General features: G+C 35.9%; 1 protein-coding gene across 1 annotated transcript in view; it reads left to right on the forward strand.

Annotated features, from left to right (window-relative positions):
- The first annotated feature begins 226 nt into the window (after window positions 1-226).
- POT1 (protection of telomeres 1) overlaps window positions 227-26,640 on the forward strand; it is a 60,210-nt gene continuing 33,796 nt past the window's right edge. Inside the window, exons 1-7 of the mRNA XM_069850730.1 lie at window positions 227-359; window positions 3,732-3,804; window positions 5,184-5,275; window positions 9,997-10,107; window positions 11,124-11,165; window positions 12,787-12,901; window positions 25,960-26,090. Coding sequence (XP_069706831.1) covers window positions 237-359; window positions 3,732-3,804; window positions 5,184-5,275; window positions 9,997-10,107; window positions 11,124-11,165; window positions 12,787-12,901; window positions 25,960-26,090 — 687 coding nt within the window. The 5' untranslated portion in view covers window positions 227-236. The remainder of the gene's footprint in view (window positions 360-3,731; window positions 3,805-5,183; window positions 5,276-9,996; window positions 10,108-11,123; window positions 11,166-12,786; window positions 12,902-25,959; window positions 26,091-26,640) is intronic.

Genomic DNA, 26,640 nt, shown 5'->3' on the forward strand with positions numbered 1-26,640 from the left:
TAGCTGTCTGTTGCCAGGGAAATATTACTTTCTCTCTTCTCGCTATTCATGGTACTAAGAGATGAGGCCAATCTCTCTGAAGATTTTTTTAGTCTTACATAATTAAACTTTCTTTTAATGAAAAAGATAGATAAATACTACCCTTCTGAGTAAATTGCAGCTTCTTGTAACTCTTAATTTGAACAAGATGAGCAGCTTCAGGACTCTATTTATTATCTTTGTTTAGAGAAGGCAGAATGCCTGTTCAGTTGCTGAAGACTGTTAATGGAAAATCTGAGACTCCACTGCCAAGCCATTTGCAGAAAGAGGATTTGAAGCATTTGCAAGAAGACTTTGATCATACCAACAAATACTTTAAGGTAACTTACTAACAGAATAATTTTGCCTTGCTTTGAAATAGCTCCAGGTACATATGTAAGGGGCCTCCATATTCCAGCTCAGTTGGTGACTTGCTGCATCTGTGTTTCTTTGTATGCATCTGTAGCGTATCTTTAAGCAATGCAAAATTACAACTGTGTTGAACTTTGTTGCATGCTGTTATTGACTTCATTGATTCACAGTTATATGCCTTAGGTAAAGCAAAGGAGCTCAACTACCCTATTTGTAAGAAGGCAGAATAGAGTGTGATAGGAGGTGATTTGATTGAGAATGATCCAGCCTCCCTTAGGTGTTGTAAAGGAACGAATAGAAACATCAATAACCAATGCTGCTAGTAAACCAGTTTTATTCCTCAGGGTGTAGTTTTCTGTCCCCATTCTCCTGTGGGGTATATGGGCTTTCCTGTTTTTAAGAGCTATGTCTGCAAGCACCCCTGACGTGGAAAAACAAGGATTCTCGTCCACAAAGGAGAAGTTGCAGTAGACAAATTAAATTAGAAAATGCTTCTGCCAAAATAAGTGTTTCTGTTAGGAGAGCAGAACAATTATTATCAGACGACTATGATTTAAAGCACACATGCGGTTTTATAACTGACTGCTGACAGAGAAAGCATGTAAAATCTCTTTTTCAGACTTCTGCCTTATGTTAAGAGAACTTCATGCTGCTGCTGACAGGGATTAGTAGGTGACTAAAATGGCTTGGCATAAAACCAGTGCAACTGGAGAGCTGATAAAGCTTGTTCTAATGCACCATTAAATATGTAGGAAAATACAGTTCTGCAGCCTGAGCTTGAAGTGAACCTTAGAATGCAGTGCAGTTAGGTTATCTTAGCAGTGGCACAGCGCACTGTCACTGTAGACCTGCCAAAATAAGGGATCAAGTCCTGCTTTGAGAAGGGAGAAAGGGAGAGGATGATTTTATAAAGTGTGTTCTGGGAAAAAGCAGTAAAAAACATCCAGGATGCTTCTGTCTAGCTTGTGTACTTTCTTCCTTTCATTCTTCTGAAACTTTTTTGCTTTCTAGCATACCTTTGAACAGTACAAATTTTAATGTAAATTTTGAGGGAAACTGCACAAGCAATGTCCATGCTTCATCAGTCTTTATGTATACTAACTGAGCCTGTTGCCTTCTCCTGTTAATTCATCACCCACTGGGTTTTGCTGTGGCAAACCTGAACCAAGGCTGAAAATAAGTTGTTTGACCAGGCTGAGGAATGAGGCTGCTGCAAGGAAGGAGACAGATTCACTAGAGGAGTTGCACATGGTCAGTTTGAAAGTGAGTGTAGTGGCATATGGAATGGGAAGGGTTTTGGAAGAAGTTTGTCTCTGCACTCAGTAAGCAGTCCAGGATTTGTGGAAGAGGGAATTTAAGGAGGTTTTACTAAAGTGGGTTTGAAGTTTGGAGCCCAAGAGTTTCAGACATGTTGAGAATATATTGGATAGTGTTTCTCCTGTGAAACAGAACTAGAGCATAGGTGTTTGGAATACAAAGGAAAGTGGTGGGGGCAGACTATTATAGCAAAGAATGTGGTCCCGGAATTTGAAAACTCATTGGAAGGTACTGGAATGTAAAAGGAAAACTAAAAAGAAAACTGCTCAGAAAGCAGACTCTGTCTCATCAGTCTATCTTCATGCTTGTGTGGATCGAAATTTCTTTGGTAAGAAAATACATATACCTAAATATAGTGTTCCTGAGATGATTTTGTTTTGCTGCAAAAACTTCATGACAAGAAAAAAAATCTGTAGTATTTTATTTAACTGTGAATACAATTCAAGACAGACAATCTCAGCAACAATTATATGTAATACTTGAAATTTTAAACACAGTTGTAATTTTGAAAACAGGTGGCAAACCTTTCTCCAAGTAGTCATAGACAGACCTCAGAACATTATTTTGCAGATGATGATTGTTAAAATAAGTATTTGATATTTAAGTCTCCTTACAAAGTTCATTAGTCTCTCCTGTGAAAAGTAGGAACTTACCTGTTAAAAATGTCATCATAGATTTTTTCACTTTTGTTTTGGTCTTAAATGAAGCACTGCTGCTGTCTCAAAAGCAATAAAGCACTATATTACATGTTAAGTCTAATTCAACATGGCTATTTTTTTAAATGTAATAAAATTAAATATACTTTGGGTTGGAAAAGTATGATCTGTGGAGTTTTAATATTTCTTATGAAATAGTGAAATAAATTGTTGAATTCTTTTTTTATTCCTCCTCAGGGAACATGTTGTAGAACTATTCTTACTCTGTAAATCCTGTACAGTAACAGTTTACTGTTGTGTATTTTATAATAATTTGTTTTCAGAAGTATTTGTTTACATTTAAGTCAAGCTTTCTACTGAACATATGTACTATAAAGTCATTAGGAATTACCTGTTTCTCTTCTTAATGTTGCTTTTGTGCATTTATAGGCAGATTTTTCCCCTGCTGTCTCTTCAGAAGAAACGTTTTGTTTCTTGTGCTGTATGTGTAGTTCTCTTAAGCACTTCTATATAATCTGTTTTCAAATTTTCATATTTTTCATTATGAAACAATTTTGTGGTTTTATCCTTGAGAAGGATACAGTGCTTTACCTGCTATGCTATGGACGAATATGTTAGACTAACATTTTTGCTGCTGTTGCAGTACCTTTTTTAGTGAGATAGCATCTTAATAAGCAAACATGTTTGAAAGAGATGTTAACATCATGCAGTTGCTGGTGTGTGATTTTTTGCTTCATTGTAACTTCAACTTCACTATAAAGAGAGTAATTTTACATAATTAATTGAACCTCTGCATCTTTTAAAGCATTTGTTATTGACAAATTAATAGGTTACTGCAGTTTCAAAACCTTGTGATACCGTTTTCCCAGCTGTACGGTTTTCTTTATTTTTCCAAAGATTATTTATCTTCATATTCATCTTTTATTTCTTGACTATGATTATGTTTTGGTATTTCTTTTGTAATCCTTTGCCAATAATTTTGGAGAAATTGCTCTATTTTTTAAGATTTTTATCACCCTACCTTTTTAGTCGCCTTTCATGTTTTGTGCTGAAATTGTAGCCTTTGTGCTATTATTGTAGATAGTGAAAGGTATTTCTGTAGGTACTATTTAATTGTTTAACAAAAGCTTCTAGTCAGTATTGACATGTGATATTTACTTTGTTATATCCAAACAATATTGCTCTTCAATGATTTCTTTAGCAATTTTAATTAAGTTTTTGTAAGAATTCAAATGGCAATTTTTACTTACCTCTTCAGTTCTACCTTTTTTTTAGCTTACAAATGTTTCTGCTGGTGTGTTTCGGTAACTTAGAGGTGTATAGTCTTACTTCACAGTACTTTTTTTTTTTTTTTTTTTTACTTTTTAGGGAGTACTTGTTCTTTCCTACCCATTAACAAAACTGGGAGATGGGACCGACCTTTTCAAGGTTGTTCTTCAAGGTACTACGTTTAAGTTTACATTTCAAATATACATTGCACTTCTTGACACTTTTTTCGCATCATGCTATTCCATCACTAGTACCAACTTTTTTTAGTGTTCAGTAAAATGTTATATATAAAATACTCTCTAAAAGTGTTCATTCTCTACAAAAATAGATTATTTTAGACTTATACCAGGTAAGTTAATGGCAACAATACAGTCATTATATTTCAATAGAGTTCTTGCAGAGTATTTTAAAATACTGTCCTGGAAATGTTTTAGCTATAGGTACAATTTTAATAGTCTATTTTAAAAATACCTTCTTATCATAAAGAACCATAAAAAATGCACGCTTACTATGTATGTTATACATGTATAGTATATTCTTTGTAAGTGCGCATTTGATATAGGTCACTATGTTGATCAGCAGCAAAATATTTGTATTTCATTCTGTTTTAATCTAATGAGTTAAAAAATGGAATTTAACTTGATTAGCAGGTGTTCAAGTATCAGTAGATACATTAACATGTTTAAAAGATTTAAGATACCATTAGTCAGGAGTCTGTATGGAAATCAAGGAACTTTCCAGTTCTTTCCATTTCCTTCTCAACTCCTTCCTTACACTGGTTGGAGAACCATCATTTGCTCTCTCTGAGCGTTCCTGAATCTACAATTTCTGTGACTGTGACTGAACAGCAGGCTCCAGGGCAGAGATCCTGCCTGGTAGTACTGCTGGTGACTAGTGACTGAAGCTGATGGGACCTGGATCAGTTTCCCTGCTGGCTTTATGGATCCCAAAGAGAGATGAAAACCTTCATTGAGTCTTGCTAATTTTGTGTGGCTGTTCCAGATGGCAGAGAGTTTCTGCACATTCTCCACAGCCTCAAAACCCAAGTTTGTCCATCTAAGTCGTTAGTGTTGTTTCTGAAACAGTATAAGGTAGAAAACACTTTTAAAATAACAATGTAGTTTCTGCTTCAGTCCTCCTAAGGGTTATTTACTGATATGTCTATGTCCTGGAATATCTCTAGTTCATATAGTTCTATGATATGATAAGTCTTAATGCAAAAGATCAAATATGACTGGATAATTTCCTCTCTAACACTCTAAACTGAGTTGTCCATGTGGAAATCTTTGTCATTTCTATTCAGTATACACTGATGTATAGCATGCACATTTCTGCATTGTCCTCTTATGAAGAATATTCTGCTTAATATACCTATAGTTAGCACATAAAAGCAGTTGTATAACTATTTGAAAGTATTTTCTGTTTGTAGATTAATTGGAATCAAAAGTGCTACGCTGTGCAGATTAACATGCTTTGGAAATCTCTTCCCATTACTATTTTATTTTAAAGAAGATTTTAGTGATTGGAATCACTTCTGCTTTTTTTCTGTAGATATGGATGACTGTATCTCACGGATCAATAGCGTCAACATTTTAATATATGGAAAAATGGCAGAGGATTGTGCAAAAGTTACACGCCATGGGGTAAAATATAAGTATATTTGTTTCTTATTTTAGGAATTGTTTTCCACAGATGTATGTTGACTTCTTATCTTGTCTGTCTATAGCCATCACCAAAAGTAGAAATATTCTATTCTGTCAATTCAAATCTATAAATATGACCTAAAAAACCCACAAAGTATTTGCTTAGGTAAGTTTTTTCTAACAATAATACTGAAATAAAGGAGTTCTTTTTTGTCAGTGCTGTTTAACTAGCAAGTAAAGGATCATGGATATGGATGATAGAGAAGTCATCCATTTATGTTTGTAATTTGAATGTCTATTGTCATTTGATAAGATAGATTTTGAGAACTAATTTGATTTAAAAGACAAATAATTCAGAACTACGTACACCCTTCTCTTTATTTTCTGGGCGCTGGTGTCTTGCTTTGTCAGAGATACAAGCTTGGTTTGATTAGCTTCTGGGTAAAGAACATTGGCAGGTCATCCTATGAGCTTGTGAGACATACTGCTGCAATTAAAGAAGGAAAACAAACTGAAAACAATTACCTCAACTTAATATTTTTTATTAGATTGCTTGTCAGTTTACTGACATTTCAATATTAGTCACACATTATTAAAATTAGCATACAATACATTATGAGCTGATGTTAGTGCTTCTTCATTTGCAATAGAAATTCACACAAAATCATAGAAAGTTTTTGACTGGAAGAGACCTTTAAAAATCATCTAGTCCAAGTCCCTTGCCATGGGCAGGTTACCTCTTTCACTCCATCAGATTACTCCAATGCCCCATCCAACCTGACTTTAAACACTTCTAGGGATGAGGCATCCACATCATCTCTGGGCAACTTATTCCAGTGTCTCCCCACCCTCACCTTGTGTCTAGTCTAAAGCTGCCCATCTCCTCTTAGTGTGGGCTTTAGGAAAAAGTTTTTCTCCACTGAAATGATGGAAAGGGATCTAGTAAAGAAAATAGGACTATTTTCATGTTTTTAGAAATATTTCTTATGCACAGAACTTAAGGGTTTTCTCAAATGTTGAAATATCAATTAGTAGGGTTTTTCAGCTCAAATGGACAAGTACGCCTGAATGCTGGTCATCTGTTTGTTGAAAAAGAATAAAAATTATAGCAGAACATAGGACATGATATCAAAATTTCACTTAAAGTCCAAGTTGCTTTGCATTTGTTTTAATTTTACTTCAGAGGCATTTGTATCCTTTTTATGTAGTTCTGCTTAAGGTTGAATAATGACTTTTGCTTGGTGGTCAGCTTTTTATTTCATATATTTTTAAAGAGGAAAAGATCTGTAGTAGTTTACATACCCTTAACAACAGTATCAGCTTCAGAGATGCATGCATCAGTTCATGAGATATATAGGACCAATAATTCATTTCAGATAAATATTAGAGATGCTTTGAGGATTTTTTTCTGATGTCATTTACCATATGGCTTCCATCAGCATGTAGTTGATATTATGTCATGAACTGAAAGGATTAAAACTTGGTTTTTGAAAAAGTCACTGCATATGAGAAACGTTTTCCAGCAGAAGGTGTTTGTTCAGACAGATAGCACGGTGGTGGGGCTTGGGAAGTACACCTTATCTGTAGTGTGTCATCTATTAAATAAGTCTGAGAGAGGAAAAAAAATACTGTAGGACTTCTTTATTTACATATAGTATCTGCTCCAGCCAGCATGGTTGTCATATGCCATGCTAAAGAGAGATACATGCCTTAAAGATCAGTAAAATAATTTCAGTCTGTTCAGGGAAGAAAAATCTTTTACATCTGTCAGATATGTATAAAATAAGAAGTGACAATCTTTATGCAAATGTCTTGATTCCACAGAATTTTGACAGTGAGTCTAGGGTGGGTAGTAACTGAATTTACCAAATATGCAAGCTACAGATTCATTAAAGAACAAATCAATTTTATTGTCCTGATAAAAATACAAATCTTGAACAAAGCCCTGAGCAGCAATTAGAGGGCAGAAAGATCACTACTAAAGAGCTGAGCCGGAAACCACAACCCACAGACAATAATCTCCAGAAAACCACAGTGCACTAAAACCAATGTTTGGTCTTCTCCAGTGAACTTAACCTTCATGGTACTTTCCACGTGTCTCAAATGAGATTTTAATTTTTAATTTTGTTCCTAAAGGAACAGAATGTTTTCTGAAACCAGCAGAGCTGCAATTTGACAGTTGTGAAATAGATATAACTTCTAAAAACCCAAAGTTTTAGCCATTAAAGAATTACTGCAATAACATCTAATACTTTTTATTTGGTGCTTACAGTTTCATACTTCACAGTTTTGTAGATTTCCATATTGTACTTCTTGTCCTGTGACAGCTTTAGCTAATTACCCTGGGGAGACGAGCAGGCTATTCTCAAAAATGTGAATAACTATGTTGTTCTTGTCTACTTGGAGTCTCCTGATTCTGTAACAGAATAACTATCAGAGAAAATACTGTCTTTCCTTTATTGCTCACTTCTTTTGAATGATGAGAATAGGATTTCTTGCTGTTTAAAAATTTTTGTCAAATCTTATAGTTTCTATATATATGCAATAAAATACTCCTGTTGGCATGGAAATCAACCATTTTATGTAAATGGCTTTGGTTCTCAAGCCAATTGTAAGAGAACTTCTAATAATTACTCTTAGTTAAACGTGAAATGGAAACTAATCTATTTTGAAAACCGAAATAGTATTAAATTTCCAAGCACTGTGCAGACCTTATGTAATTTTTTTGCGTGTTTAGAAACTTCAAGTCACAACCTGTTAAGTTGGCTGTGAATTTGTTACAAATGTGAGAGTATCTCTGTTTTTCCTACCTGTAAAACTAGATTTTTGAGGTTAACACTGTCTTTTTTTTCCTCATTGTAATTGCAGTTGTTTTTCCAGATGTTCTTGCATAATGCATGAGTTTAATCACCAGTGATCTAATATTAATCACAAAAGAAGTTTCCATTTATTATTAGCCTGTGTAAAGGCTTGGGTCTGTGTAATTCTAAAGTTCCCTTTAACAGAGTGAGCCAAGTCAGCTGTACAGAGCTCCAAGCCTGACTCAGCAACCATGTCCCAGAGCCTTGTGCAGCCTGCAGTCTAATAAAATGCTGAAATGGGAATAATGTATAGCTTTTTAGCTGAAGGTTGATGCCACTGTTAAAGAAACGCCACGAGTAGTGTCAGCAACAGTGAAAGGAAAGACACGTACTAACACCTGGTTTCTGCAAAATAGCTGAGTTTCTTAAAGCCTGCGTTTGTGTGTATTTCTATCTGGAAGGAGCAGAACGGCTTTAATGTTAGCAGGGTGATGTGTTCCAGGTGCGAGGAATATTGAGTTGTCTAATTGTTTTGACCCATTTTAACTTACTTAGCACTGAGTATGGCTTGCACTTAGGTGACCTAGATGTTCTCTTTTAGTCAAAATATGCATCGTATTCTCATTTCTGACACAACCTGAAAGTCACCATGCCCTAACTAGTTTTGATGTGTTAAATGGTCTGATTAAACTTATGTCTTCTACAGTAATTTACTTTTTTTTGCAAATCTTTTAATAACTAAATATATCACTGTCACTTAAGCTAGCAGCCTTTCTTGCACAAAATATTAAGGTTTTGGAGCTTAAATCATTTAGAGTAGCATTTTCAGATTGCTGAAATAGCAAAAAGAGCCATGGTAGTGCAATATTTGGCTAAAACTGTCAACTTTAATCAGAAATCTCTTATATACATTGTAAACAAATAAGCACATGAAGAAAAGTCATTCAGTAAAAGCTTATGGAAGTGCTTTTGGTAGAAGTTTGAACAGAGATAGGGTTTTGCGTCTAATTTGTTTATTAGAATGCATCACTCCAGTTCTGGTACCAAGGAGATGACTATAATGGAGCTTTATATTGTATCAGAGTTCCCAGCATAGTGTTTGTTTGGTCGTATACCTTTCTTATCATCCCCATCTCCTAAATGTGTTTTCTATCTTCTCCTTTTTTTTCCCCTTAAGGTTGCTACTAAAAAGATGAGTTGCTGCAGGTACTTAAATTGCTTTCCCCTTAAATCAACCTTTTCTTATTCACTTTATGGAATCTGGGGAACTTTATAACCAAGTGGAAAATGCAGTTGCAAATGCAGTTGCTTCCTGTGCCAAAATCTCAGGAGTGATGCCAGATAAGTTTGCAATGTCTCTTTTGCTACCAGAACGAGGTATCGATTGAGCTACCTATTTTATCTTTTTAGAAGAAATTTGACGATGTTAATCCAACCAAAACAGAAAATATTTGCATGGAGAGTCTCTTCAAAGTGCAATTGTAACTCAATAAGAAATAAGCTCTGAGAAGAGTGTTTTGTCACTGTTGATCTGATGTGTGATTCCATCTCTAGCTTAGTTAAACTTACCCAGAAAGGTCTTCGATAGATTCAAAGTGGAATGATTCTTTTGCTTTATTCAGTGTGACTCTTCCCCTCTAGCCCATGTTAAAATTAGCACTCAGTCACATTAGCATTAGCAGTGCAAAAATTTTAGCAAAATTTGATAAAAAATGCTTGTTAGCATGGGTTGAAAATATGAATTCTGTGTGCAGAAGAAGAACTAAATAGAGAAACTCAAAGGCAGTGCATAGAATTTGTTCAGGATTTTTGTTTCTTTAATGTTTTGAGGCTTTAGGGTGAAATTTCACATCATATGCTTTTAAAATAGAGTACATGATACAGCCTATGAATCATCTGCTTATCACCTTGTCTCCATAGGACACCGTCGTAGTTGCAGGATTTAAGGTCACAAAATCACCTACAGCGAGAGAGGATGGTAGACATGGTTGCCACCTGGAGGTGTCTGAAGAATCTGGATCCACCATCTATGTACGTGGGTACCCAACTCTTTTTTCTTTTTTTTTTACCTTTTTTCCCAAATAACATTAATGTTTCACTTTACAATAGAAAAAAAAAAATCAAAAAAATCTGTTAGAATCTGGAGTACTACAGATTATTTTAGCGTATTCATCAGGAGACAGTCAGGACACATTTGTGTTTCTGAGTGCATGTGCACCTCTGTGCATGCAAGACCCAAATTATCTTAGGCCTCCTAGGTAAATTTCTGCTTGTTGAATGTAGAAATTTGACCTTAATTTGTTTTAGATAGATCCCTAGTGCTGTTTAAGCCATTCGTCTGCATAACACAATGCAGTAATACAGACAAGATAGAGGGTGCAAGACTGATTTTAAATTTATAATTTTTACTTTTCTCTGGGCTATGAGTTTATACTGCTTTAACTCACATCATTACCCTTTACAGTTGAAATAGATAGATACTAGATTTTTAATTTTTAGAAGATAATTATATCTCTTTCTGTCTGAGGGAATTACTTGTTCTTTTGTACTGTTTTCACATCAATACTGAAATGAAAGTTTTAAACTTTGTTGGACTCTTTAATGAGGTATTTCTAATACTTCTTAGGAAGGTTATCCCAACAGTTAGGGGTTCTTGTGAGAAAGCATTGCACATTTTTGATCACTTTAATTGTCTACTACTGTTTCAAAGAATTATAGCATTGTACTAAACTCTGTTTAAGCAAGTCACTTTTAGTAGTTTAAATTTGTGGCCTCCGATTTTCAAATACTGACTCTCTAATGCAACCTCACATATTCAACCAAGCGCTTTTCTACTTTAGAAAGTATGTGTTTTTAAAGCAGCTTTTGTCTGAGTGTAATTGGAGTACATGTTTTTTCTGTAGGATAAGATGTTACTAATTTCAGAGGTGATTCAGGTAACAAGAATGTGCTTGCTTATAGTGTATATTTGCTTTAGTATCATCAAATCTTGTTGTATTTGCAATGCCTTCAATTTTGTAAGTAGTTTGCTATTTTTTTTTCTTCAGATTTGTACAGTACCAAGAACTACTTCAGAAACTGCATCTGTGGTGAGTTTATATTTGGGGTGTTTTTGAACCATGGGAAAATAACTACATGTAGATACGAATGTGGAGAATTCTTCTTTCCAGTTTATTTTAATTCCATGCTCTCATCTTAGAGCATGGCCTTATGAGGAACGGCTGAGAGAGCTGGGGTTGTTCAGCCTGGAGAAGAGGAGGCTGAGGGGAGACCTCATTGCTTTCTATAACTACCTGAAAGGTGGTTGTAGAGAGGAGAGTGCTGGCCTCTTCTCCCAAGTGACAGGGGACAGGACAAGAGGGAATGGCCTCAAGCTCCACCAGGGGAGGTTTAGGCTGGACATTAGGAAAAAATTCTTCACAGAAAGGGTCATTGGTTACTGGAACAGGCTGCCCAGGGAGGTGGTTGATTCACCTTCCCTGGAGGTGTTTAAGGCACGGGTGGACGAGGTGCTAAGGGGCATGGTTTAGTGTTTGATAGGAATGGTTGGACTCGATGATCCAGTGGGTCTCTTCCAACCTGGTTATTCTATGATTCTATGATTATATCTTAGCAGTTAATTTGTTTAGCTTTTTATTTTGCAAATAATATGCCTGGAAAACAGAATAAAATATGAAGTAGTAGTACTTTTCCTATACTTGCAGTATAGTTCCGATTTTTATGTCAGAGTAGGATGTATGTTGTTTCAGGAAATAATAGCTAGAAAGAAAACTTCCATTTTAAATAAGATTGTATGCTTATGCTTTAAAAAAAATGGAAATCTGAGTCTTCCTTTGATTTCAAATGATACTTCATGTACTGGTCTCAACATTTCTTTTGATTACTGTTTGGAACAAGCCTTTGTGTCTAAATTAATATTCTACTGAAAACAGTATATTTAAGTCATAGAAACTGGTGCATGAAATTTTATTGTTCTTTATCATAAGGTTAAAGACCTGTAAATGATACAGGTTTACTTCATGTTAATGTTATGAAGTTTCACTTTTTTTCCCCCCATTAAAGTAATTGAAAACCATAGTTTCCAGTCGGTTTGACAGAACATATGTTCTCTAAGAGACTAATCGGTGTATAATGTAACCTTAAGATGACAGGAGAGTAGTCCTCAAGTAGTAGGAGATAGTCCTTAATGTCATTAATCCTCCAACAAGTGTGCTGTTTTAATAGGAAGACTTAACACGGTGGCTGAAAGAGGTAGACCAGCCCGCTAAAATAGTGATTCTATTTGGTGACGCTGCCAGTGAGAATTACAAAATCATTTATGTATGTGCTTTAAAAAGTCCTTTGGATCAACATGTTAAAATCAGTGAAAAATTACTTTCCGTCATTATTTATTAGAATTACTTTTATTCACCTATTTCATGTGTTGAAACTTACTTGAACTGACTGGTTGGTTTATTGTAGGGAAGGTGCAATTGCAAAAAGAAATGAAAATAAGTCCTTTGTTCTTTATTGCCTGTGAAAAAATATATATATTTATCATTAGAGATTCCAAAGTAAGATAGAAGAAATAGATAGCCTTTTTTTTTTTCTTTTTTTTTTGTAAGATTAAATAAAGGGTATCTGAGGGTGAGTGGTGTTAAAAGACAAAATTCTAAGTGAATGTTTTGATAATTTTTTCTCGTATTCCTTAATTTTGTCATGCCTTTCCAGTCTGTTGCACCAAAATATGTGTATACTCCTCTGAATCATCTTAAAGATGGAACTGTAGTGAATCTATATGGTGTTGTGAAATTCTTCAAGCCTCCGTATGTAAGCAAAGGAACTGGTACGTACTATATTAAAGAGATGTAAAAGCTTTGCCTTTGAACAGAACTGTTCTTATTGTATTCTTAATAAAACAACAAATTCAAATGATGCTTTTGACTATCATTCTCAGCTTACGTCAAGTTAACAGAACAACAAATAGGTAAGGAATACCAGAACCTGTTTAGGCAGACTGGTGGAGATAGCAAATTGAGAAAGTGTTTATGAAGCTAATACTAACAGTACGAAATAAGGAAAAAGAGCTGGTCAAAAGCCCTGCACCTACCCTTCTGGGAAAGGATTGTTATGTATATATGTGTGTTTCTTCCTTGCAATTTTTACAATCAGTGTTATGATACATTATAAATACAGTGCCAGCAAATTTGTTACTTGTAGAAGCAGTGCCAACAACTGAATGAATTTTTCTGCGAGGTGTATACTTACTGATTATGATAGTTTTGATAGAAGATTGTACTAGTTAACTAAGTGCTCACTAAGTACACATCTAGGTGATATCCCTGCTGAATTCAATTAAGCAGTAGAACTTATTCTTTTATTCAGAATTAATCAAAGTATTTTTTCTGCTTATTATACATTTACTGTGCATTTTAACGTTGGGAAGGGACTTTCTAAATGTATACCTAAAAAACAAAAAAGAATAGGTTATGATGTTGACTGTTGATTTTTGTGGTCTTAATTATGTATGCAAGTTTCTTGAATAATGTCAATAGCCAAAAGTTTTCTTATAAATACAGAAATTGAAGAAGTGAGCATTAAATCGGAACCACGAGTTAGTGACATGTCTGCAAAACCTTTTGCAAACAGATCTGTGTGATCTTGCTCCAAAACTGCCAGCAGCAGTCTAACGGTGATGCACTCAAGGCAGTAAATGCCTTTGTGAGAGCTCAGAGCTGTATCTGCAGTACCAGGGCTTCCAGAGTGAGGTTTGCCTGCAATTAGGTAGCTTGAAACATAAGCAAATAGCTGAAAGCTGTGCAGACATGATGGCACACATGAATAAAGTTCCAAGTCCAAGTAATGGCTTCACTCTTGAAGCAATCTTCTGCCTTTTTCTGAATCAGCGTAGAGTGTATGAGTTGAAGTCTGAGAAATCTGTGTAAATGTGTGTACGTTCCTTTCAGTATGTTCAGCTGAACTATACTAATGTACTCTGTATCGTGGGCGTACTTAATTACTTCATTAAGTGCATGTAGTGTTCTTCTCCATGACAAACAGTAATATTGGTAACTAAACTTGTAACTAAAGTGTGGTCTGATGCTGACCCACAGAAGAGACGCAATGTGGGTGTGCTGCTCTCCAGGCTGTTGTACACTTAAATGTCAGCTGTACTAAAGGCAACCACCAGCCCAGTCAGCAGTCATAGTTATACAGAGTTACACAAGTTAAGTTATACGGAGCAGCATAGGATTTTTCAAGAATATGTTAGATTAACTGGATATACGTACCCTTGAACGTGTGTATTTGCAGCACAAGGGCTCAGTATTCTGTGTCTGCAGGAGAGCAGCTCTGTGCTTCCCTTACAGTTAATTGTCAAAATGTGTTCCCATTGGTGTTTATTATAAGGCAGTGGCAAGCTTGCTCCTAGAAAACCTTTCCACTCTGCTCGAGAAGGCAGTAGTGTTTTCCAAAATAACTCTAAAACATAAAAACCAAATCTGAAGAATTTATGATAATCTAATGTAAACATTAACATAAAAAATTAGATGTAGCTACTGAATTGGGAACTGAGCCAGTAATAGTCTATCTTTTTTCACAGCAAATATAGTGTATGTTTAGTTTTTCTTCCTCTTGAGGCTAAATTAAAAAGAATATTATCATGTTCTACATAGCCATTGATACACTAAAGTTATTTTGCCAAACAATTAATTGCAAATCTTAACAATCCAAGTACTGGTCTGTTTTTTTTATAGAGGAAAAAAGAAAGTGGTGGTTGTTAGAGAAAACTGTGGAAGAGATGTGTGTCACTTTTTCAGAAAATAATTGGCGTTTGATAATGCTATAGTTAAGTAAAAGTGGAGAAGTACAAATTCCAGTTGGTTTACATTATGAATGTTACAACACAACAGATATTCCTAGATGTAAATGAGGAATAATGGTAAGTAAAAGTATTAGCAGGAATTTAGTGTATTTAGACTGGAAGTAGAAAAGCGTTCTAGCATCTAATTAGAAATGCAGATACTCATAAAATTGTCTGCTTGTTTGCTGTGTGTGTGTACAAGTCAAGTTATTCTGCTAGTTTAGAAGTAACAGTAGTACAAACTATTCTGTCCCTAGAACTGAATATTTACACAACTGTTGTATGATTTGCCTACTATTAATACTTAAATAATACTTAATAAACTAAAAGGTATTAATTCAAAGAAAGATTCCAGAAGGAGCTCTTTGAAGGTCAGAGGTAGGTTCCCAGACAGTCGTGAATAGGTTGTGTTAGGTTGTCGGGGTGTTGAGAAGAAGGATTTGGAGCTGCCAGGGTTGAAAAAGGATTGAGAATGGGAAAGCAAACTGTGCTGTGTACAGGTGCCCCCAGGCTCTGATAACTGAGAGCTGCAAGGTATACTCTGTGAGGAGAGATCGGGGCTGCCCTGTGGCAAAAATAGACAGTTCCAGTTCGCTATAGCTGATCTACCGCAGGCCATGACTGACCCCAGTGGCCAAGCTGGTGATAACTGGTAAAACGTAGTTTAGAAAGGGCAAAATGCTACACAGCAATGAGAAGTAAAGAAAAAAGTGTGAGAAACAGCCCTGTGTCACCAAAGTCGGAGAAGAAGTCGGAGAATCTCTGCTCTAGGTACTGGAGCAGAGATTCCACTGCAGCTGGGGAAGAGGCTTTGGATGAGCAGAGTGATCTAGACTGCAACCTGTGGAGGGCTAACACTTGAACAGGCTTTATCCCAAAGGACTGCAGCCACCCATGGAAGGACCTGCACTGGAGCAGGCAAAAAAAGTGTGAGAAAGATGGAGCAGTGAGAGGAGCTGTTACAGACTGACTGCAGCTCCCTTGTTCCCCATCCCACTGTACTGCTCGATGGAAGAACAGGGCAGGTAGAGATACTGGGAAAGAAGTGAAGTTGAGCCTGGGAAAAAGGAGGCTTCTGGGGAAAGGTGTTTTAGTCTTATTTCTTACCATCCTGCCCTATTTTTATTGGCATAAAATTAAATTAATCCTTCCCAAGTCAAGTCTGTTTTCACCATTGATGGTAACTGGCTAGTGGTCTCCCTGTCTTAATCTCAACCTGCAAGCTTTTCCTATCTATTTTCTCCCCTGTCCTGTTGAGGATGGAGAGTGAGGCATGGGCTAGGTGAACGTGTGGCAGCCATCTGAGGTCAACCCAGAACACATTTTGGGACTCTCCAGGTTTTTCAGACTTTCCTGTTTTTGAGTTATGTGAAATGAGGATAAATCTGGAGAAGGGATCTTGAGAAACAAGTTTATTTGAAGATAAGAATCGGTGGAATGAAAAATCTCAGACAATTAAAAAGAACAATACTAAGTTATAGACTTTATGCTTTCTCAAATGGAAGAACCAAACTGAAAAGTTGACAAAACAGTTCCTTTGGATGGAAGTTTTTATGACTGATATTCTTTCCTACTTGACATGCCTGTATGATCTGTGGAAGACCTCATTGTAAAGGTGCCAGTATAACCTAGACCTGTACAGATCGGAGAACTGTATTCTGGTTTTAATGTAAAGGATTGATAAATTATTTCAACATTGGTTTACTCTTTTTGGTCTTTTCTGCACAGACTGCCAAACAACAGCTGTCTGTCACTCTACTGAGTGTCTCAAAATCTTCATTTTGTGGTGGTGTTTGGTGATTGCTTGCTGATGCTCAAGCTGTTCAAATGCTACCAGTCTTTCAATATCTGTGTAGTAGATAGATATATAGCATACAAATATATATATATATATTCATTTGAAAAGTGATTTTCTCAGCCTGCAATTGTAATAGTAATTGTAATTTCTTAGCTGTGTTTCTAAGGAACTGAAGAGATTAGCTTCATATGTAGTAATTCAGGATATTGCCAGTGATGAATGGAGGTACTTAATTCTTGAAAATACTGTATGTTTAAAACTTGGACTTAAAGCCAAATAAACAAACCAAGCACCACAAATCTTTAAGAGGTTGTGTTTCCTTTGTTTTCATTGCTGACAACAAAAAGTGTAAGATCAAAATGAATCATAGATAGAAAGTACTACTTTTACTCTGAGTGAGTCATGGAAGGACAGTTCTTAAAGGGTCACGTAGTCTAGTTTCGTCATTTGTCCAGCTGCTTTAACAATACTTTAGGGACCTGAGGACCTTGAACATCTTACTTAAACCAGCAGCAATGCTGGAAATTATTAAGGCAGCGATTCTTTCCAGATACTTAGGAACTCTAAAGTTAAATGCACTGACTTTCAAGGTAATATGTCTCTGAAACAACTAGGATAGATTTTTTCAACTGAATTATTTGGCGAGTTAGTGACTTCTGTTTCATACATAGTAGGAATTTAATAAGGAAAATTATGATTTACTTTACAACTGGTCCTTGCTTAGATGTCATTAATAACTTTCTAATTTATCTTACCTGTAACTTTTCAGTTGTTAATATTACAAAAAAGCAACACAATTACGTCAGTGGTGATCAATTTGGAAAGTTTATTATTTGGAATTATTTATGAATATAGTTGTGATTCCCTTGCTACTTTATCACGAAAATCTCTAGAAGAGTTGTAATTTATTTGAGTTTTAGTGTAAAAATAGTCACAACTCAGTTAAATATTTCAGTGTTGATTTGGGGATTCTTTTTGCAGAGAAAGGTGTATAATGCTCAGTGATTGCTCTGAGCTGCCAGGGCATGAATAGGTCTTCATCAGAAAATTCTGTAGTCACTTTAGATCTGGCACAAACCTGCACTAATACGATCTCCTTCTGACACTGTGCTAATAGAATCATATAGCTTTAAGCTGGTACCTGCTGGAAGGATAGGCAGTGGAACCACTGTATTTAATCCATGTGGGTTTTTATTCACTGCATAGATATGCCCCTAGATACGAGATATTCCTCCTTCTTAGATATATTAAAGGTTAAGGCGGAAGCTTTGCTGTGTATTCACACTGAAAGCAAGTGGTACTTAATTTAACCTTGTCAGCTTACATAATCTATAATTAAATGTTCATCATTTCAGTTACCATTATCACATTAGACAAATGTTAAAACACTAATGAGTGAAATGAGCTTTCTTTATGATCATGAATTTTTATGTATTCCAAAGAAAGTTGTTTTAACTGAGCGTGCTTCAGCTCAGGGCATGTAGTTTTGGTATGTCTATACATGAGAATTTTGTGTGTTCTGAAAACTGTCGAAATAAGTACTTTAAGTCCTGCTTGGTACAACAGACAGATAGGCTTCTGTGTGCTAGGAGATCTGCTGGAAGTAATCAAAATTATATTTTAGCTTTCGTTCACGAATAGTCTAAGAGTTTGAGATATTTTAAATATAAAGATGATTCTCTTCTCTCTTCCTCTCCCTGAAGCCCAAGGACATTTCAAGTCTTAGCCTGAGTAAAACCAGTAAATATAAAAGAAAAAGAGGCTCTCCCTTTGTAGTATCCAATTACAGAGACTATGTGCTTGACCATGAAATTTTTGGGACTTTATAATGTGATGCTACTGCTTTTCCAGCCCTTTCTTTTCTTTTCCTGCAGATAGTGTTTTCTGTAATGCAGGGAAGAATTAGGGCAAGAGGAATCCTCGCTACTGGTTAAAAATAAGTTGTAAGAGTAATGCCCTGTTCTCCTAGGTACATGCAGTATGTTCATATGTTACTTGTTGAATTAAAATATCTTTTTAGCCTGCCTAGGCATGCACGTGGAGGGTAACTTTTGGTTTTATGAAATATTTCTTAGAATCAAAATGGACAGAACAGAGCATTTTCAGAAAGTACACTTCTGAAAATCTTGAACAGTTCCACATCAGCTGTTCTGCATGCCCAAACTGCAGCCTGAGAACCATAAGTCAGATTCTTGAAAGTATTTTGAAGCCCTAAATTTTACTTTCCATTTTTATTTGATCTCAAGCCATGTTCTTGAGCATTCTTAGGCCAGAATTTGTTTAAAACTATGTAGGTGGAAAAACATTACTTTAAAATACAGCATGTGAGCAACTTCAACTAAATTGTCAAGTTTTATTAAGTAATAGCATAAAGTACAAAGTGAACCAATCACCAACTGCTGTGGTATCTGATGATCTATTTTTGAGAAGTCAGACTGAGATTTATGGCTGCAGTAGTTTTGGTTTTTTTAAAGTACTGTGTTCCTTTTTTTTTTTTTTTCCGAAGTGTAATATTGAAGATGTACTTAAATTTGGCAGAACAGAATATAAACTGTTGCAGAGGTGAAGAGAATGATTTTGTTTCTGAAGCCTGAAAGTGAGAATAATGTTCTTTTCTCTTCTAATCACAGTGGTTTGTATGTTTCTTTTTTAAATAATCACACTTTCCTGTCATCTAACATTGAAGATAAATAAAAGTTTAAAAAAATTTAAAAGGCAAATAAAAAAATAAACAGTTAAATAAATAGTTAATTGAAAGAAATCTCAAGACAGTTACTTATATCTATAATTTGCAAGTGATGGCATTAAAGCATCTGTTTAGCCAGATGCTTCTGGTAGTTGCTGAAATGTTTGCATCAATTAAGTGTATCACCATGTTAGAAATAACAAGCTGTAGTAAAACATCTTCAGTTAGTTTCTTCAGAGGTTTTGGTTTGGGCTTCGCAATATCTGTGTTTGTATGTACAGATAGGAGTGTGTGTTTTGTATTTTTTTCCCTACATTATAGTGAACATATTTGATAAACTAGCTGTTTCAACTGCTTGGTTTTAGTGCAAATACTTGTGTATTTAGTGGCCTGAGTAATTCTTGAAAACAGTATGTTTGGTTTAGTTTTGAAGAGCGAATTTGCTACAATAATCTCTTTTTCTGTGCACATTGAAATATAAGAAACAGAAGGCGCTCTCTAGTTAGAGTCCCTCATTGCCAACAACATTGCCAACATTTTTATCTCTTTGCAGGGGGATGTTATTGATTTGGGATAGTGGATTTCCCAATTAAATCTTAATCAGGAATACATATGTGACTGCCTGAAAGGGGATTTGTAATTAGATTAATGCTTTCTACCTTAAAAATTTACACAGGCATATTTCTTAGGAACTGCTGGAGTCCTCAGTAAAACTAAAATAAATATTTAATCAGTAAGTTATAAATGTCTTCCTACAACTTCAGTAGCTACTAATCTGAAAAGTTTTTGTAGCAATTTTTGTTTTCATATGATGACCGAAAAAAATTAGTAAGTGAAGCTATGGGGTTTGGGGTTTTTTTTGTTTGTTTTATGTATCTACACGATGTGGAGAGATGCTGACTTTCTGAGCATGCTATTGAACCGTGTAACGTTCCATAAAAGAAATGGAAATTCCATAAAAGAATGGAAAAAGCTGTAATCTGAACAATAAATATAAATTGTCATCACAGTGGAGGAAGTTGCAGTGACTGTTACAGGTCTGCAAAATATTCATGTTTCAAACTGTTGAAAGTCAGGACCTAGAGGCTTGGACATCAGCATTTTCTATGTAGTTAACCTAACCTTCTAATCTTGACTTGGAATTTTATTGATTTTAAGCTAGTCCTTGCAGTAATAATGAAATCCTTTGTTGCATAAATTTCTTTTCTTAAAAAGCTGCTTTACCAAACAATTGTGGGGTTTTTTTAATGAGCTGAAATAAAAAAAGTAACTAAGTAGCAAGCTAAAGTAATCATATTTTTAAAGAACAGTAAGGACTGGTCTGAAAGTATGTATGAAGCGTATAAAACAAGTGCATCGCTCTACTTCCATTTAAATCAAACGTCACTCTCCTTGTTTTCATGAACATCAATTCTGAGGTGTTACAAGTGTCCTTAAAGATCTCTGTTGTTGTTGGACCCTCAGGTGATGCTAATCCTGTGTGGGAATAGCTCTTCATAATAATGTATTTTAAAAAGCATAGGTGCCGTTTGGACTTCTGTGTAGTATCAGCCTAAATACAGTGCTTTTACTGAGTCAGTCTGGTATGAAAGTAAAAATTTTCTTTTTTTGTATGTAAATTTGCTGAACTTTGCATCCATTCTATCCTCCTTTTAAGACAGATTATTGCATGGAAAAATTACTGGTTGTAAAATTTCTCATTTCTTATAAAAGTTTATCAGTGGTTTAAATGTGTCTAGTAAAGGAAAATATGCTTCAGTATGTATACTTCCATTACATTTTTGTTATTATTTTTAGCTTTGTAACATATTTATCTTCATTGGAAAGTATATTTCAAAAACTCAAATTTTTGAGTAATGACATCTATTAGATCATTTCCATTGACACTGGGACTATTTAAATTCAGCGATTCTGTTTAGAATTTGACTTGTTATTTTTGCAGACAAGTGAATTCAATCACTGAACTATAATGCTGCTATAGAAAGCAGAAAGCAATTTTCACATTCCAGCTAGAGAGGGGAAGTCAAGTAGCTTTTTACTTTTAACCTTCGAAAGGGCTTGCTAGATGAGGATTTATTAAAAAGAAAATCGGTCTTTAGTCTTTGTTCTTAAAGAGCTCTATTTTAATTAGGTTTATTGTAGAAATTATGTTTTGAGGTAACAGTTGAGAATGTAAGTCCAAAATCACAGAGAAAGAACATATATTAAGTAGAAAGTGTGCCCTGCGTATATAATGCAAATATAATATTTTATACTACTTTGACTAGGATGATTATTAGCGTTTTGAGTATGCTAATTGCACAGAAAATGGAGGGAGCATGTTAACTTTTTCCTGCTTGAATAGGCAGCTGCACACGCATGAAGCTGACTAGGCTATATAATCACAGCATCAAAGAACAACCACAATTTTTACGTGGAATGTTTTTTCACCCTTCATTCCTATGTTGGATTTATCAATGCATTCTAATGTTATATCCTCAAACTATTTTAAAATCTGTAACACATGTTTTTTTTCTTCTTAATTGCTCATATTGGTTATATCGCTTTGCAGCTGACTTGTTAACTTAACCATTAGAATTCATACCCGAAGAAATAAAGCGATCCACCTTTGGATTACAGTAATAAATGCTTGCATTTTTGTCAGCCACTGACTACACTATTCATGTCTGCTTATCCCAGCATAAAATGTCAGAATAGGTGCTATGTAACACTTTACCTTGTGCTTTTGGAGAGAATGTACAGAAGAACTGTGCTTAGCAACTTCTGAGTGCCATAGATAAGAATCTGTCATTATTGAATCTGTGTAAAAAATCTTGGGCGGGAAGAACATTGGTGTTTCCATAGAAATACTATAGCTTTTTATGTCTGTACGAAAAGTAATATTATTTTTCTTGACAAACCTTCACCAGATCTCTTCTTTCAACACTTCACTTACCACCTTCCTCCTTAGTGGTGCCATCTGCTCTCATGTGAGTTTCTCAGTAGGCTTCAGCCCTTTTGTGGGTGTATATGCGGTTGTGTGGTCTAACAAGCCACAGTTGCTTTGATCTTGAACTTCATGTATATTCTTCCAGTGTTTAATCTCTCTCTGATAGAAGTTGAGAAAACTCAAGTTGTCAAACAAGAAGCTTCTGGTCATTTGTTTCAAATTTCAGTTTAAAATAGTCAGTTCTATAGTTTGTTGGTGTATCAGCAGTAGAATTCATAAACGGGTATATTCATTGTTTGTTATTTTTACTTCCTTTACTGTTGACTCGATGCCTGGTGAATTATGATTGTTGTAGCAATTAAGGCACGGACCCCGTCCATGAGGCGACAAACGAGATCGCTTTATTGAGTGGATGCAAAACCGTATATAGTGTTTCTGTACCCAGTCAGCAGCTACCCAGTGAATTTCCACCGATGAGAATCCCGCAGTTAGAGTGATAGAGTGCAACCAACTATTTACCACAGATGTGCTCCTTATCTTCGTGTTTTCTGTCTAATGCATTCTTTTCCTATTAACTTACGGGTCTTAGTAAAGATTCCAAGGTCTCAGCAAGCTAGCAAGCATGAGAACACTGGCCATTTGCTCTCTGCTTGCTGCTGATATCGTGGGTATGCCAAGGCATCAGCCGCTTGTCCCAGCATACATGCAACAGTGAAATCTTTCATGCTCACAGATTGTGTCTTTGTGTTACTTTATTTAGAGAGTTTTATACCTTGAACAATGTTCCCGTTCTTGGTATCTCAAAAGAACGCAAGATGCAAGTCTTCATCCAAGTCTGTTTTTAAGATTTCTAACTCATTTCTTTTTACAGTGTTGAGATTCTGTTGTTTGCTGTTACCCAAATGCGACATGAAAATTAGTAATGAACTTTTAGTTTAAATGGGGGTCCACAATAGTAAGGTTGTAGCAGAAGTATGTGGGTTCTGTACAGTAAGATTTTGTTCCTACTTCTTGGTGAAATATCTGCGTTTTGTATGCAGGTCTGCATTATGAGTAACTTTTACAATGAAAACCTGCATTCTGAAAATAGGATTGTGAAAGCAAAAATGTGAGTTAAAGTAGGCAGTATTAGAATATTGGAGAGTTGCCCAAAGTACTTGGGATAGTTCATGTTTAGTGTTTTATAAATTTTTAGTCAGAATGAATAGAATCATAGAATAACCAGATTGGAAGAGACCCACCGGATCATCGAGTCCAACCGTTCCTATCAAACAGTAAACCATTCCCCTTAGCACCTCGTCCACCCGTGCCTTAAACACCTCCAGGGAAGGTGAATCAACCACCTCCCTGGGCAGCCTCTTCCAGTGCCCAATGACCCTTTCTGTGAAGAAGTTTTTCCTAATGTCCAGCCTAAACCTCCCCTGGCGGAGCTTGAGGCCGTTTCCTCTTGTCCTGTCCCCTCCCAGCTCCCTCCTCTCTACAACCTCCTTTCAGGTAGTTGTAGAGAACAATGAGGTCTCCCCTCAGCCTCCTCTTCTCCAGGCTAAACAACCCCAGCTCTCTCAGCAGTTCCTCTTAAGGGCTGCTCTCCAGCCCTTTCACCAGCTTTGTTGCTCTTTTCTGGACTCGCTCCAGAGCCTCAACATCCTTCTTGTGGTGAGGGGCCCAGAACTGAACACAGTATTCGAGGAGCAGTCTCACCAGTGCCGAGTACAGAGGGAGAATAACCTCCCTGGACCTGCTGGTCACGCCGTTTCTGATACAAGCCAAGATGCCATTGGCCTTCATGGCCACCTGGGCACACTGCTGGCTCATGTTCAGTCAGCTGTCAACCAACACCCCCAGGTCCCTCTCCTCCAGGCAGCTTTCTAGACAGACTTCTCCTAGTCTGTAGCACTGCACAGGGTTGTTGTGCCCCAAGTGCAGGACCTGACACTTGGCCTTGTTAAACCCCATGCCATTGGACTCAGCCCAGCGGTCCAGCCTGTTCAGATCCCTTTGCAGAGCCTCCCTACCCTCCAGCAGATCAACACTTCCACCCAGCTTAGTGTCGTCTGCAAACTTGCTAAGGGTGCACTCGATGCCTTCATCCAGGTCATTGATGAAGACATTGAACAGGGCTGGACCCAGCACTGAGCCCTGGGGAACCCCACTTGTCACTGGCCTCCAGCTGGATTTCACACCATTTCCCACCACTCTCTGGGCCCGGCCATCCAACCAGTTTTCCATCCAGAAACCTAGCAGACAGCAGAATCTTTTATTTCATGGTGGCAGTCTGCATTACAGTTTAGATGTTGCCATTCTTTTCATACTGTAGAAAAATCTAAGAGGAAACAATACATCTGTGTTATACCAGCATGGAACAGTACAAAATTACTTCATTTAAAATTTATTCTACGTTATTATTATTATTGTTATTATTGTTGTTGTCATTATTTTACTCTATTTATTAAAAATTTATTTTATTATTACTGGGTTTGTGCTTTCTCATTATGATTTTTAAGAGTGGCATGCTTGAATGGAAAACCACATTGCAAGAGTTTGAACTTAAGAATTTTAAATTGTGAATCATTGGGTACTGTTAATTAAATGCTTAAAATTTGTGCTTTCAGCTAAGGACTTTGCTTACTCTTTATAAAAGCCAAATTTTTGTTTATGTAAATGTATCGAGGTAAAAATAATATGACGTTATTGCTCTACTGATCTGCTGAGAAAGTTGTAGTTGAACTGTGAACTATTTCACTTAAGTGCTACATGATAAGTATCCAAAACAAAAAGCACTCTTGTCTTCTTGCTTAAATGCAACTCGGACAAGATATGTGGATGTTTGAGGATCTAAACATACAGCCAGCTTTATTTGGGATGTTTGAAAAGTTCCCATGCAGGTTAACCCATTTCCATACTGTGAAGTAACAAATGCATTTTAAATTTGTAAGGTATCTGAACCCACATGGTTCTGTAAGCTGAAACAGAAAATACAGGTTTCATTTATGTCATCTGCAACTACTGCTCTGTTCTGGGCCGTTTTGCTGTGTCATATTTGTATCTTGTTTTGAGTTTACTTTTTAAGTTTTTAACAGAGGTGAAATGCTTTTAATGAAATTTAACTTCCAAAGGGCACATTCAGGTTACTGTACTGTCTGAGTACCACCAAGTGACTTTATCCTTGCAGTATCTCTCTTGCATATTTTGTTGAAGTGGAAGATAAGTAATTTACGCTTTAATTTGCTTTTACAGCTTGTAGAACTCATTACTTCTTCAGAAGACAGTGCAAAAATAAATTGTAGAAAATGGTTATACAAGGTGGTACATATGTTCCCCATTTTGTAGAGGAAGTAATTGAAACCTGAAAAATGCTTGCTGCAGACAGAACAAAATATTTTGTGTGTTGTGGGCTCACAGACCTGTGCTTAATCACCCATTTCATTTTCAGTTATTTGGATTAATTATAGGCAAGATGGGCCACACTTCAGTTGTTATGCTACTGTAACTAAATTGAGTTTGGAAGAGTTACATAGATCATAGCAGAGAAAAAATTAGCCATATGGTTGTTCATCCCAAGTTTAATATCTGTGTATTAATAACTCCATAATGCCTATTATTCATTCAAATGCTTTTATGTTTTACAGATTATTGCTCCGTTGTAACACTTGTGGACCCATCCAATGTGAAGTTAACGTGCACTCTTTTTAATGGAAATCTAGATTCCCTACCAAAAATTTACAAAGTTGGAGATATTGTTCGATTTCATAGAATAAAGGTGTGTAGTGGGATGGGGTGTGTGTGTGTTTATGCTTGCTTTTCTTTCAGTGAGACAATTGTACAAATAATTTAATTCCTCATGTGCTGAAATTATTACATGGAGGCATTGGGTAAAGCAGTTGATAAAAAAGCTATTGTTATGGTATAGCACAAAACTGGAAATAAACTGTCAGGTTTTTTAAACAACAGAGCAGTAAGCTGATACCTCTCTTTTAAAGTGCTAGATGTGGTTATGACAGCTCTAGAATAGCATTATTTTTTTTAATATTTGTTAAATTGATTGACAGAAATCTCATGGTAATAATTCTAAGCGAACAAAATTTAACTGACATAAATGTACACAATATATTCCTTTTCAATCTAATAGAATTGAGGGATTACTTCAGAGCTTCTGTTGTGGAGCAGTTCAGATCAGCCAGAAAGTTTTTCAAGTAAACGCAATCTGTCTTGGGTTGCTAGTGTGCAGTATGCTGTAGCTGCTGCTTTGATGTTTTCCTGCCTTACCCCATATTTATCTGTATCAAAGGCCATGAAGAAAACAGTGTTTA

The sequence above is a fragment of the Phaenicophaeus curvirostris genome, chromosome 1 (genome assembly GCF_032191515.1).
Source record: "Phaenicophaeus curvirostris isolate KB17595 chromosome 1, BPBGC_Pcur_1.0, whole genome shotgun sequence".
Taxonomy (NCBI): Eukaryota; Metazoa; Chordata; class Aves; order Cuculiformes; family Cuculidae; genus Phaenicophaeus; species Phaenicophaeus curvirostris.